Source organism: Asparagus officinalis, chromosome 5 (assembly GCF_001876935.1).
Source record: "Asparagus officinalis chromosome 5, Aspof.V1, whole genome shotgun sequence".
Classification (NCBI taxonomy): Eukaryota; Viridiplantae; Streptophyta; class Magnoliopsida; order Asparagales; family Asparagaceae; genus Asparagus; species Asparagus officinalis.
The window spans coordinates 111,294,726-111,310,481 of record NC_033798.1 but is presented as its reverse complement, the minus strand read 5'-3'; the positions used below and the strand labels follow the sequence as shown (position 1 = coordinate 111,310,481).

General features: G+C 35.6%; 1 protein-coding gene across 1 annotated transcript; it reads left to right on the top strand.

Annotated features, from left to right (window-relative positions):
• Nucleotides 5,182–10,535, top strand: LOC109842377 (UBP1-associated protein 2A-like). Its single transcript, XM_020411263.1, is given in 4 exon segments — nt 5,182–5,707; nt 5,857–6,048; nt 6,050–6,731; nt 10,254–10,535. Coding segments are annotated over 3 exon segments (1,308 nt in total). The 5' UTR covers nt 5,182–5,273; the 3' UTR covers nt 10,254–10,535.

The following is a 15,756-nucleotide window of genomic DNA, read 5'->3' as shown; positions in this document are numbered from 1 at the left end:
AAGTTGTAACTCAAGATGACAATTATCTCATTAATGAAGAAAGCAACAGTTTTCCACGCGAACAATAATCTTTTATCATTTTTATATGAGTTTGTCTTCTATCAATTAATATTTTATGAATTTTTTAATGTTTGTAAAACATTAGGTGTTAGTTGCAATTTTTTAAATCTTCAAAGCTACCATTAATTTCCATATTTCAGTTTGTCATTTTAAGTTTTGAAATAACAGAGTGCGTTATGTAATTTTTAGGATATTTTATGCAATTTTTGAAATTTTTTGGATTAATATGTGAGCTGTTTCATATATTTTATTAATCTTGTTTTTAAAGATTTTAAGATGTAGGTAATTGAAGTTTGATGGTGATAGGATATAATTATGATTACGATAGACTAAAATGATGAAGGGTAATACTGACTATAGAAAACTTTTTGGGAACTCATGCTTTTAAAGAGAGTACAACAAGAGGTGTTTAGCAACTTCACACTAATTAGATAAAGATTTTAACTAGATTGAACTTTGAGTGGAAATAGAGATGGTCCAAAGACAATGTAGCCAATGGTTTCTTCTTTTAACTAATAATAAATAACTACTTCAATCAGATGCAGGGTTTTACCAAACACATTTTAAGTGCTTAACCAAAAGAGATATAAACCAAATGAGATATATAACAATAAAAGGGAGTTTGGTGGAGATTTTATTTATTTATTTGTCTAAATCAAATGTTAAGTTAGCTTTTTTATTCATTTATTTAGTTAAATATCAAATAAAATAGCTTATAAGTCCCACTTTAAAATGCCAAAATACCCTAGACCTTGAAAGACTATCATATAAGCTTGAGTAAAGAAGCTATAAAGCAAGAGGATTTTTGGGGAGCTCATTTTTTTCTCTTAAATTTGCTTTTAAGCTAGCATTTTCACATCTTTTTGTTTTGGTAGAATGTTAAATAAGTTAGTCCATAAGTATAATTTTAGAAAACTAGTATAACTCAGCTTTTGAAAAACTAGTTTATAATCTTACTATAAGCAAGGTTTGACTAAACAAATTAGTATTCTACCCAAATAATTTTTTATAGCATTTTTATCATAAAAGCCAAAAGCAGTAAAACTTATAAGCTTCAAAAGACAAGTCTCTCCAAACACAGATAACAAAATATTATTTTACTTCAACAACTTTTATGCAACTTTTATATGCCTCCTATCATAACATCCAAAAGCCATCAAAAGCCAACTCATTAAAAAACCCCTTTGAGAGCCATCTTACTTGCCAAATAAACCTATAGCATCTCCAACAGGGGCACGAGAAAGCCTCCAGATAGCAAACACGTCTAAATTTCTTTATGTGATCAATTTTGAGCCAAATTTGGTCACTGAGCTTAGAGCATCTCCAACGTTACTTCAAAAAGCCATTTTGACGTCAAAAGAACACCAAAACTGTCTCCAACCTAGCGCCAAAACATGCGCTATTTTGGGGCGTTGCCACAGTGTTGCGCCAGGAATGACGCAACACTGTAGGCGCCAGAAATGACACAACACTGTAGATATGGAGTTTTTCCTTTTTCCCAGTTTGCCCTTAAAACTGGTTATAACAAGTCAAATATTCCAATCATATCTCATTTCATCCATCATATTTCTTATTTGGTGTAAAATTTGGTGTAATAGATTGAAGATAAAATAGTGATTTTGTGTAAAAACTACATGAACTTGGTGCAAAAACTACACCATTTTGGATTTTTGGGTTGGAGATGCTCTTAGGCCCAATTTTTTCCCACATTGGACCGGGTCTAAATTCTGCACACGCGCATACCACGTGCTAAAGGATGTAAAATAAAAACCTCACGGAGGGGAATAAGGAGAAAATTTCGAATTAGACCCTTTACAAAAATAATCAATTTATTTTTAAAATTTATATATATACACACTAAAGTCAAAGGGTTTACCACTGTAGAATGTCTATTGAGAAAATTTTGAATTGGACCCTTTAAAAAAAAAAAGCAATCTATTGTTTAAATTTATATATATACTAAAGTTAAAGGGGATTACCACTGTAGAATGACTTTTTTTCATAGATACAGTAAAAATTTATGTTATTATTAATTTTGTGTTCCTCGGAGCTTACAAAAATCATTAGCTCCGTTGGTCCGATCGCTCTAATTGCGCAGGGGAGGTGGTGGGTTCCAGGCCTGCCTACCACAAAATCATCTTTACCTAAAATATTGTTTACCTAATTAAAAAAACAGGTAAATGACGATAGGGCAGAATAGCCATCAGCGTTTTACGGATTGGGATCCTCTACTAATAGATCCTCTACTAATATCTACTAATAAAGATATCTTAGCCTTTGATTTATCAATCAAAGGCCAAGATCTCATCCGTATCCTCCCCTTACTTTTGCTCATGAGGAGATCTTGGCCTTTGATTGATAAATCAAAGACCAAGATTCCATTAGAAGATATTAGAAAGCTCCTCATTAGTAGAAGATCTCAATCCGCGTTTTACCTTTTTTTTGGTAGAAAACCCCAATAATAGGTAAATGACAATAGGTCGGAATAGCCATCACCATTTTTTCAAATTTACTTTGCAGAAAACCCCAATATCTTTTGGGTAATTTACACTAAACCCCCAACAACTTTCCAAATCCCTTTTATCCTTTCTTAGCCCCAAACAAGTTTATGATTATTAAGAATATGGTTCTAATTTAGGGACATTGGTTCTAATTTATGGGTGGGGTTTTGTGCAAAATTATTACTAGTTTAGTACGATTTAAAAAACTATTAGGGGTCAATTGCAAAGTGCTAAAAGAAATGTATTTGGTCAATAAATTATTTAAGTATAAAATATCATTTTTGAGAGCTAGGCACACCTCAATAAATAGCATTTTGCATATAAACCAGTTTATAAATCAATTATAAAATGACTTGTAACATAACAATAAGATGAACTTCAATAGGATAATATAATGAGGCAATACTTCATGGACTTAAGTGAGCTAATATAATAAGAGGATGAGGTATCATATAAAGGGTTTTTGCTTATAAACCTAATATTTAGCCTAATTAGTTTTTTAATTCACCTTTCTTTTCTCTAATAAACCTAAACACTTAAACCCCCCACCCCCCACCCCCCCACACACAGGTCGAAAACCAATTTTTTTTAAAACATTGCTATATCTAGAATCGTTCTTAGACCTAAAATACTTCAACTAACGATTTACACCATATTTTTAAACCCTGTTTGCTTCTAGAAAAGGCTTTTTCCCCTATAAATACAAACTTTTACCCCCATTTATTTTTGAACCCACTCATTCCCAAAACCATTCCTACACCAAAAACACTCACTGAGTTACTTCAAATTGAGTTTGTATTCTAGCAGTTTATTATATATTGTGACTTATGATATTTTTGTTATGACTTGCTAATAAGGTATTTAGCTATACATTGTATTTTCTAAATTAAATATTAAACTATTTTCTATTTTTTTCACACTAATGTCGCGTCATCAAAATTTAAAATAAATTTTTTACCTATCCCCTAGTGATATTTTGTTGTGACTTGCTAAGTAAGTAGTTAGGCGTACATTGTATTTTTTTTCACACTAATGTCGTGTCACCAAATTTTAACTAATTTTTTACCTATAAATCATAAGTTTTACCCCCACTTATTTTTAAACTGACAACAATCTAGAAAATATTTTTCGCTTATAAAACCAAAAAAATTCCTTTAATTTATTTTTGAGAACTCACCCACTTCTAAAAAACACTCTTATATCCGTAATACTTCTTTCATTATTTTTAAATGCCTTTTGTATTTCAACACTTTGGTGCACGGTGTAAGTTGATATATTAACCTGTAGATTTTTATACTTTTTTCTACAAGTTGTTATGTATGTGTTCTTTTTTTTAAACCAAATAATTAAGTTTCTTTAAGTCTTTTCTCACGCAAAAATTGTGGCATTATAGATAATTTTTTAACCAGCAAACTTAAAGTTTTATCCATATTTAAAATTATGATCATCTACCCCAAAATAATTTTTTTTATAAACCCAAAGATTAACACTCCTTTACCATTAAACACATCCGCTTCTAAAATCACTCTTACCCACAAAATACTCAACTGATGTATTTTTGACTCACTTTGTATTGCAACAACTTGATATACGTTTTTCATTGCAATATATTATTTATTGTTGCGATATTTGTTTCTAAGTAATGCTCAAACAAATTTGTTTATTATTTATCTCACAAATCCCGCAGCAACTCATGGGTCAACCTTGCTCGTATTTATCAAAATAGAATTAGTTTTTGCTCCGCTGGCTGAAACTAGATTAATTTTGATAAATACTTTAATAAGAGGTCGATTTAGGAAAAAAATATTTCGTAGAGTTTGCGAGATTGGGAATCCCATACAAATTGGCTCTATAAAATTGCCAATCGCTTAAAGTTTAATTTTTTTTTTCAAAACCGATCTAGTTTTGCACTGAAACCAAGACAATTTTGATAAATATTTTATATGAATAAATCAAATTTGATAAATTGCTTTTGAAAAGGTCTATTTCAAAAAAATGTACATCCGATAAATACCCCTCTTAGCATCTTCCCTCATCGCTTCATCAGCATCCGCATCCAAACCCTAGCCGAAAGATTAACACTCCTTTACCATTAAACACATCCGCTTCTAAAATCACTCTTACCCACAAAATACTCAACTGATGTATTTTTGACTCACTTTGTATTGCAACAACTTGATATACGTTTTTCATTGCAATATATTATTTATTGTTGCGATATTTGTTTCTAAGTAATGCTCAAACAAATTTGTTTATTATTTATCTCACAAATCCCGCAGCAACTCATGGGTCAACCTTGCTCGTATTTATCAAAATAGAATTAGTTTTTGCTCCGCTGGCTGAAACTAGATTAATTTTGATAAATACTTTAATAAGAGGTCGATTTAGGAAAAAAATATTTCGTAGAGTTTGCGAGATTGGGAATCCCATACAAATTGGCTCTATAAAATTGCCAATCGCTTAAAGTTTAATTTTTTTTTTCAAAACCGATCTAGTTTTGCACTGAAACCAAGACAATTTTGATAAATATTTTATATAAATAAATCAAATTTGATAAATTGCTTTTGAAAAGGTCTATTTCAAAAAATTGTACATCCGATAAATACCCCTCTTAGCATCTTCCCTCATCGCTTCATCAGCATCCGCATCCAAACCCTAGCCGAAAGAATCTGCCCTCTCTCTCTCTCTCTATTTCTCTCTCCTCAATCCGCCATGGCCAAAAAACGAAAGCTCGTCCAAAACTCCGCTCCAGCGCCTGAATCCAAGCCTCAACCCGAACCCGAACCCCAATCTCAACCCGAACCCGAACCGATCGAGGAAGAACAGCCTCCTACCGAAGCCGAGCCCATCGCTGAAGAACAAGCAGCAGCAGCTGAGGAGGAGGAGGAGGAAGAAGAATCAGAGGACGACGACGAAGAAGAAGAAGGCGAGGAGGAGGAGGAGGAAGAGAAACCCCAAACCCTAGATCAAAACCCTAACCCTAACCCTAACGGGGTTAGCGACGATCTGGAGGACTCTGACCCCCAATCCATACAGAAGATCCTCGAGCTCTTCCCTAAGGACCAGCTCGTGGACATGCTCCGTGCACCGCGCCGTGAAGGCACGCGGCTGACTCTACGTCCCAGCATCGAATTCCCGACATCCGCGTGAGGGTTGCCACCGGATCGCCGGACGTGGGACCCGCGGGCACAGGCCGAAACGATCTTTCGTCCACGGGCCTCGTGGCCGATGAAACACCGCAAGGTTTTGACCGATGTCTTTCGGCCAGTACAGGCCGAGATTGAGGCAACTGAAGGCCGTCAGCCGATAAAGTCGACCGGCAAGCTCCAAGGGCTATGCGTTCATCCTCTCAAGCGTCGGAAGCGAGGGCCTGCAAGAATGCTCTGAAGGAGCTCAGAAGAAGATGCGGAGTCCGGCTGACTTCGTGCCAGCTGGCGTTGCAGCGGGGCCGGTGCGCCAGCCGCCGGCCAGCAGCAGCGCCTGTGTCTCGAGTATACTCAAAGGAAGATCTTTGTTAGCAATGTCGCAGCTGATATTGAAACGCAGAAACTTTATGAATTCTTTGCAAAGTTTGGGGAGATTGAAGAAGGGCCTCTAGGGCTCGATAAGGCGACTGGAAAGCCTAGAGGGTTTTGCTTGTTTGTGTATAAGACGGTCGAGAGTGCAAAAAAGGCTCTAGAGGAGCCACATAAGAATTTTGAAGGGCATATGCTGCATTGTCAGAAGGCAATTGATGGGCCAAAGAACAAGCAAGGGTTTCAGTTCCAGCACGGGGCCGGTCAGTATTCAGGCGGTAATGCTCCAAAGGCAAACTTCTCCGGGGGAGTTGGGAGCCACATGCCAGCTGGCGGAGGGCATCTGATGGCGCCCTCGGCTACTGGGATGGGATATCAGGCTCCTGCAGCTCAGCCTGCGGCAGCAGTGGGAGGGATTAACCCGGCAGTTAATCAAGCTCTGACTGCTTTGCTTTTGGGTGGGTTGGGACCGGCTATGAATCAGGGAGTGCCTGGGCAAATGGGAGGTAGTGGAGTTCAAGGTGGGTATGCGAGTGGGCAGATGGGGTATGGAGGGCAACCACAAGGTGGGTACGGGGGAGCACAGATGGGGCAGGGACGTGGGACCGGGACATGGGCACAAGGTGGCGGTCCGCCTTACATGGGGCATCATTAGGTAAAATGCGTGGTTGTGCTGGGTGGTAAATACTTATATATTAATTGGGTTTATTATTTTTCTTATTGTCATTTATATATCATGCTAACATAAAAGTGTTGGTCATCATTAGGTAAACAATAAAATGGGTACTTACCTTTGGTGGTAAATACTTATATCTTGGGTCATCATCAGTGCTTATGTTGGGTGGTAAATTATTTATATTAATTGGTTTTAGGATATATTCCTTTTAGTCGCTCTATCATGCTAACTTAAAATCGTTGGAACATTTTGTTGTGATGGAGGCATCACCTGCGTGCTAATATTTGTATTCATGTGGTGGTCTATCTTTCAATTTGGGCCTTTATTAAGCATATAAATGTAGCTATATTAAGTGCAACGAGGACGGAAAGAATAGTGACACATTGTAGTAAATTTAGACTATTATACTAGAACAAAGAAAATATAGTAACACATTCTTTTAATGCATTCTGTAATTATTGTAGCCTAGCATAACAGCCACTAACTTGTTTTCCAGGTTCAAATCTTCTCTACATAAGTAGACATTGGCCTAGTATTCCCCTTATATTTTTAGATTTTGCCCAGTTCTTTCAACTTCTGTCAGTGTGAAATCAAATCCCCTCAAATGTAAGAAAGTCTTAATTTAGGACATAGTCAACCTTTATTTAAAATTGTAGTTAGTCTCTTATATTGTTAATTGGTGCTAAGGAAAGATAAATACAACTCACACTTCTGCCAGTTCTAGTAGTTTTTATGCTTGAGTGGTTATAAATTATAAGGTATTTTTTATGTAGCCATGTTTGTGAAATTTCAGTAGTTTGAAACTTTATAAAGTTTCTATGTAGAAAAAAGCTTTAATTAACTCGTATTGGTCCTTTAATCCAGCATAGCAATACATCCATCTTTATATGTACTTCATTTGCTGTGTGCAGCTGTTGTTATTTAATGTAAATTATGCTGTCCAGTGTCCCCTTTCTTGATTGACATCACTTCTGCCAGTTCTAGTAGTTTTTATGCTTGAGTGGCTATAAATTATAAGATATTTTTTATGTAGCCATGTTTGTGAAATTTCAGTAGTTTTGAAACTTTATAAAGTTTCTATGTAGAAAAAGAGCTTTAATTTACTCGTATTGGTCCTTTAATCCAGCATAGCAATACATCCATCTTTATATGTACTTCATTAGCTGTGTGCAGCGGTTGTTATTTAATGTAAATTATGCTGTCCACTGTCCCGTTTCTTGATTGACATCATCCACTTCAGTTTTATTGATATCTGTTTTGCATCCTTTTTCTGCAGCATGTTGCATTTAGCTTCATAATTCTTGGTCTATTTTGTAGGACCTTTCTATTTTATAGGAGCTTGCATGTGTTTATAGATCACACAACTATATTCTTGCCAATATTGGATCATGAAAGCTGCACTGATATTGTTATGGGCAGAAAATCCCCCTTGCCAATATTGGTGATCATGAAAGCTGCACTGATATTGTTATGGGCAGAAAATCCCTTGAAGTTTGTAGAAATGACATAAGATCCCCTGAAGCTTTAAAACTAACACTTCAACTCCCTCCTTTCGATTTTACTGACAAATAAGGTCACAACATGCCACCTGTGTAATTACAAAATTTCCCCTAAGTCTTAAGAGAATAAATGAACATGCTTATTTCTAAGGATACTTTGGTATAAACGGGTCGCATGATACCCATTTGACCTTGTTTGAGGGGAAATTCTTAAGGAGGAAACAAAGGTGTTAGTACATCAGGGAATCTTTGTGTCATTTCTATAAAGCTTATGAGGATTTGTTTTTTGGTAAAATTACCTATTTTTACTTATCATTCCTATAGCCTTGAGATAATTATTGTTATGATGTGTTAATTCTTCTGCATGCAAGCATTATGATTTGGCTTTCTATACTTAGGCTTTTGTGCTGTATGTACAATACAGTCTTTTATTTGTTTATTACAATCCAATAGGTGTCAATGCTTTTGCATTTCACGACACAACCATATGCACAGCTTGCATAGTATTAGTCAACATTACTGCTTGTGGTGACCGTGTATTCATCTGCTTGTTATTATAAAATTTCCCATGTTTCTTTTAGTTTATACACAAATTGTGGGAGTTCCCGTAGGTTTTATTATAAGTATGTTTGTAGGTTAATTTGATGAATAACTTCAACCTTCTGAAAATAAACTGCAGTTTGCAGCTCTGCATTTTAGACATCATATTGCCCTGACTACACTGCATGGTAGATGATAGTGGAATGTATACGATCCACTGTGTAGCAATGATGAAATTCTTGGTGTGCTTTGTAATGGATGTGCTTTTCATCTTATTAGACCCCTGTGAATTAGATACTTTTCGACTGTTAAATTGATGACCACCTCATTGTTCTATCAACTTCTATAGACAAAATAAATTAAAAAATAAAGTAAAATAAAACCTGTCTTGTTGAAACTGAGCGATGCATGTACAAGGTTGTAATAAAAAGGCTGCACATCAGCTAATGCTTGTAAGCTAATACAAAAGACGAAATCTATCTGGTATTGATGGTGATCACTCGATGTGGTCAGGGAGTAGACTCATGCATATTGTAGTAAATCCTGTTCGACATTTTGCATAATTTATGTGAATGTGTAAATTGTTTATATTTGCATAGATTTTATTATGATTGCTTTGTAGGTCAATTTGGTGAATCTCTTTAAAAACTTGAAAACGTACTTTCTGTTGACTAGGCGTTTTATGCCTCAATGCTTGATCGCATTGCATATGCTAGTTGGAAAGGAATATATAATCCTATATAGCAGTTATAAATTCTTTATGCAATTGCCTATTGATTTATATCATTCACTTTATTAGTCTCAACCTTTGATTCATGTGCATTGCAACGACAAACAATCATCTTTCCCAGATCTTGGGGAAAAAAGTTGAAGCTCAAATCATGTTTAAAACTAACAGGCTTGCAGAGTTCGTAATTAACAAAAATGCATATAAGCTTTTGTACTGATGGGTGAGTTCTTAATGTACTTACTGTGTGCGAGATAAGAGTTGGAGAGGTCTGTGTGTTCATTAAGCAGAATGCTTGTAGACTTTACTGCAAGTTATTGAATGATTCTAACATACTCTTTTCACTGCAGAATCTTCTGTTATTTGATTGGTTGTGCTGTTTATAATCCTATACTTTTTTACCACTTGTTTATTTAGATTGTAACTTTTTTATGTGTTTGTTATATGTTATACTTGACATAAATTTCTGGGAGCTTTATTCTTTCACTTATTGTTTATAGACTTTCTACTGCTAAAAACAAGTTCCTTTTGAACGTATAAAATCATCACCTTTCTTGTGACTGCATATTTTTAATCTCTGGCATTTTGAAATGAGCTTCTCATGAAATTCTCTGTATTGAAGCTAACAAAATACTGAACTACAGAAAATATATTTGTTTTTTATTTAGTCGAATAAATTTCTCATTAAAAATTTTGTTTCTAAAAATCACTTTTTTTTACTTATTCATCTTGCAGATCCTATATAGGTGGTTTCTACTGGAGTTCCTCGTTCTGCACCAATGCAATGCAGTTTTAATGGTTTTAATAACTGTAGTCCCTACAAAAGCTATGAGTTTTTCAGCAAATGTTCACTGGAACTATTTTCATCCTTTTAAACTTTGTAGTATGTGATATTTTCGTCAACTGGATTTGGTCTCCTCGAAGCCATTTCTATGGCTTTGAATCTATTGTACAAGTAGTTTTTGGATTTAAAATATGTTGGATCATTAATCTATTAATTGCCTGGTTGTTTTTCTACATTGTTTTTCATCATGGGCTATTGTCAAAATTCTGGTAGGCTTTAGTTTCTTTAAATTTATTCTGTTGGAACTTTTGAAGTTTGAACGTTCTTTCATAAAATGAGAGTGTATTTTGAAATTTAAGCAGCCTAACCTTCGGCTTCATTTTAAAACATGGTTTGTATAGGGATTTATATGTGATGTAATCTAATCATGATCCAGCATTACTTACACTTGTGGGTGCAGGTTATTCTATTGAACTGGCAGCAGGTACAGGCTGTTTAAAACTTAGGTAAAGGCTCAGTCTCATTGTACATGCAATTTGAGTGAATGGTTGATGCTTACTATCATATGCACAATGTGGTGGCATGATCTATCAATTTATCTTGTTTATGTCACATTTTAGTACTTTCTTTAATAATGCGGCACCCTCACTACTCATTTAATTTGAGCGTGTTCGCATGATTATCTTTTTTGCTGGTCTTTTCACACATCATTTGATAATAATCGTGTCATCTTCTAGTTAATACATTACCAACTAAATCTTTATTTACAAACTAGAGTTTGCATATTGTTTATTTGGGTAATTTCTATCTATTGTGGATATGTTTTTCCAGCCTGACTATCATTAAATTCTTTTAATTCACTATTAAACTGGGTTACTCTTCAGCTAAATAGAACTTACACCCTATTGTTTTAATTCACTATTAAAATGAGTTATTCTTCGGCTAAATAGCACTTATATATCCTATTGTTTCATCTACTTTTCACTTATATACCCTCACTTGTATCGGGTAACAAGAAAATACCTTGAAGTTTTTTTAATGTGCACTTACATACCTCACTTGTTTTTGGTCGCACTTACATACCCTAAAAGTTATTGAAATTGGCACTTACATACCTTAAAGTTATTGAAATTGGCACTTAAATACCCTAAAGTTATTGAAACTGGCACTTAAATACACTAAAGTTTTTAAAACTTGCACTTATATGCCCCCAAGTTTGCATAACTGAGGGTACCTATGTGCAAGTTTAAAAAACTTCGGTGTATTTAGGTGCTGCCAAAAAAATGAGGGTATATAAGTGCTAGTTTGAAAAACTTGAGGGTATTTTTTTGCTACCACATTCAAGTTGGCATATGTAAGTGAAAACTAGGTAAAACTGTGGGGTACATATGTGCTATTTAGCTTTATTCTTCATACTTATGTCCCATGAGCTACTACAATTTCCTTTTTTTTATTTATTTAAATTTTCTATTGAATTACATTCGAAGTCATTCTTCCGAGATGTAGGACAGTTTTGTTACGCCTTTGGAAGTTCATAAATTATCTCACTCTTATACTTCAGCGGTCTTCTTGATTTCGTCATCTCCCTTGAGGTTTTTCCTTTTTGACTTTTTGAGTTGAAGCTATATCTGATTGTTGTCAGGAATCCTGTTAGTTACTATGATGTCTATAAATTATGCAGGCTGGTTCTTTTGAAACTTAAAATCAGGGTATGTTTTATCCATTTTCTTGCGTTACTTGAAGCTCTATAGTAAGTTTCCATGTTCTTCAAAAAGTCTTGTTTCTTCAATCTATTCTCGTATCCTTCCGAATAATACCCCTTTCCTGTGTACATACCTTGATATGAAGCTGTATGCTATCTTCTATGTACTTCAAGTACTGGTTTTTGGATTAATTCTTATGACTAGACTAGATCTTAAAACTTCCAAATACGTACCTCCTTTTCTTTGCTCACCCTTGGATTTATAAGAGTTTCAAGGATCAGATTTTTGTATTTGTGGGCTAGTACTAGGATGTTTTCTCACTTTAGAAATTAGTCTGCATCATGGAAATGTTTTCTTGAGGTCCAATTATGCAAATGTTTTATAGCAAGGACTTTCTACTCTATGAAAATTTGAACATACGCATAAAACGTTTGCTGTTTTATGATCCAGCAGGAGCATACTTTCCCGTTACAAAGCCATTTTTAATGTACTAAAAAAACTTGTCAATTGAAGAATGGCGGTGTTGTTTCCATAAATAATTGAAGAATATGTTTGCAAAATTGCTTAGGCATAGGATTTAATAATTGGCATGAAAACTTTTCATTAAAACATTGAACATGCCAGTAAGTCTTCGGTCTATCTTTGCTGGCATAATTTAGTTGCCGAGTATTGTGCCCTTTTACCAATCTTCTACCTAAAGCTGTATTGTGCCAATGAACTTTTGCACCCCAAGCTCTTGCTTTAGGATTATAGAACTCACCCTTTAAGATGTTGACCCCATTTGAGTCATTTTATGTGATCCTAAATTGAACTTTAGGGTGTTGTAAACCTGTTGTGTTAGATTCTGATCATGACAGTTGATCTGCAAGGGAAATCCTATGGTGAGTGGGTTGATTGAGGAGCGAAAGGAGATCTTATGAAGTAAATGGGCGTCTTCGACCATTTTCTATTTGATACAAGATCAATTATAGAAATATGTTGTGAATATTTCTTCCTACGTTTGACTGTGATGCTATGTCAAAAGATAGGTGCTTGTACAATTTTCTGTCATGCGTTTCCCTCAGCCTTGGAGCTGTGCTCAAGGAGAGTGGTTAGATATGTTTCATATATGAACATTGTACATAAAAAAGAGGAGGAAGTGCTGCTTTGTATCTAGGCTTCTGATATGGATTGCAACTGAGCTGCATCTATGGCTTACTGAGGATGGTGGGAACTAATTACTCATCCATATCAGCATCCCAGTGAATGAAATAAGATTTCATATGGTTGGCTAAATGGGGATAATGCTTGCAGTCTTTCATTCAGCCAAAAAACACGCACAAACACGCACACGCCCCTGTTCCCCGATGCTAGCGTGGATGAAACAGAGGTGTCTCCTGTTTCCTGTAATGTGGAAGTATCGACATAATTTGGTTCCTCCATGACTCTTACCACGGCCCTCATTTTCCCTTTAAACGTAACCGCCACTCGTTAACTATAATTGGGAGTTTATTTTAATTAATTTTGATTTGATTTGCAGGTCACATTGTGTTTTCACTATAGCTACTAGTACGATATGAATAGCCTGTTGCGAAAAAGTGAACGTTTTGTGTGCGCCCCAAAGATTGTAGTTGTTGGATGAAGTCGTAGAGTTTCATTGTAGTCTCGTGCCCAGAAGAAGGAAAAAGCAACTCTCGAAAGTTCATGGGTGCTTAGTAAAGCTAACCTTATTTGCAGCTTGTCTTACTTGCGTTCTGACCTGATATTATTCTCAAAAAGCTGATCATTCCTATTTCTATTAAATTTCTTGTGCCAACTCTGAAAAACGTTGATGCTTTTGATCTGAGTGAAGGGATCTTTATACAATACTTTAAAAATGATATCGGCCATCGAATTCTCTAAAGCGTTTGCTGAAGCATGATGATGGTCACGGTGCTTGAGTTTTGTGTGAGTTTTGTGTGTCCTGTTCGGCTCAGGACCGTCCGTCGAATTCTTGTTACCCTAATGAAAACTATCATGTTTCAGCTTCAGCCAGCCGGAGAGCTCCCTTAAGGGGGGAAGGAAAAAACTACTATGACTGAAACTGTTGTGTTTCAGCTTTTAATGGTAATTTGGATGCGCGGGGGGTAACCATGCCTTTCGTTTTAGGAAGCGCTGAGAGGTGGTAGGTATATACATACATATATATATACAAGAGAACTGTCACGCTTGTAGGGCCTCCAAATACATGCTCTCTGACGTCCAGGTGTTTTTTCTTCCCATGACGAGCTTACCCTTGTCACTCCCTCGCCTGCTGGTCTCAGAAAACAGAAAAAGGATTTTATTAGGGGGAAAAAATAACATAATAAACACCTCTACGAAATATAATTCGCATGGAAATAGGTACTGTACCGGTGCGGACAAAGGGGCACAGCAATAGTTTAGAATGCTATATAAGAAATGTGTAGTGTCCCAAATATTAGTAGAAATGGCTAAAATTAGTTTATCGTTGTTAAAATTAGTTTATCGTTGCTAAAATTTGGGGGACTACAGTTTGGTTCGTACCTTTCATGTAACAAGTTTGGTTCTGTTCCATTGCTAAAATTAGTTTATCCTTGTTACATTTGAGTCTTAGATCTATCTATTCACGCCATTTAAGTTTCTCATACAGCCCCAATGTGCAACTAATATTTGGGACACTACCGTTTGAAGGGTCGCAAAAACACACTTTTTAATTTATAACAATCAACATAATTTAAATTATGTTGATTGTTATAAATTAATAAGTGTGTTTTTGCGACCCTTCAAAACTATAGTGTCCCTAGTTGCACATTAGGACCGTATGAGAAACTTAAATTGCGTGAATAGATAGATCTAAAAGACTCAAATGTAACAACGGTAAACTAATTTAAGCAATGGAACGGAACCAAACTTGCTACATTTAGTTATGGAAAATGGCGTGAATAGATAGATCTAAAAGACTCAAATGTAACAACGATAAACTGATTTTAGCAATGGAACGGAACCAAACTTGCTACATTTAGTTATGGAAAATGTTACAGGCACACTGTGAACCAAACCAAAAACCACAATCTCTCTCTACAGTGCAGTGGGGCCCACACGATTTTTTAAAAAAAATCATGTGTGGGCCCCACTGCACTGTAGAGAGAGAGAGATTGTGGTTTGTGGTGTGGTTCACAGTGTGCCTGTAACACCACTCTTTAGTTATGACCTATTACATCATGTCACGTTTAGGCAACATGACCTACATAACACTAAGGCCAGGAGCGTGACAAAAAACCATACCGGCGCATAATATATACACATTCAAGAAGCGCAGGGGAATGTCTTAAAATAAAAGCATACATCATAAGATGCATATGTTGAGTAGAGCTTCATCATGATCAAAGTACCCGGATAACATAGTTAACGATAGATACAGCATGCAAAATTAAAAACAAAGCATTCGACAGCAGCCTCCGATAAAATAAGATTAAGACGTAGAAAACCAGCCAACAAGCTTCGCAATGCAAAATTATCCTCAGATTAAAAAATAAAACTGAGACATTTCATTCTAGTAGCAAAAACATTGATTATAAAGGCAGCACACAACAGGAGAGAGATTTTAAAAGTTTCTAATGCATATCAAAATTCCAAAACACATAAGCACTACTAAGGAGCAAGGTTTCACTTTTTTTAAAGAAAATTTGCAGAATCGAACTGGGAAGGCATCCGCATTTAGGCTGTAGCTCCAGCACTCCCCTTGCCCTTCTTCCTCTGTAGCTTCTTCATC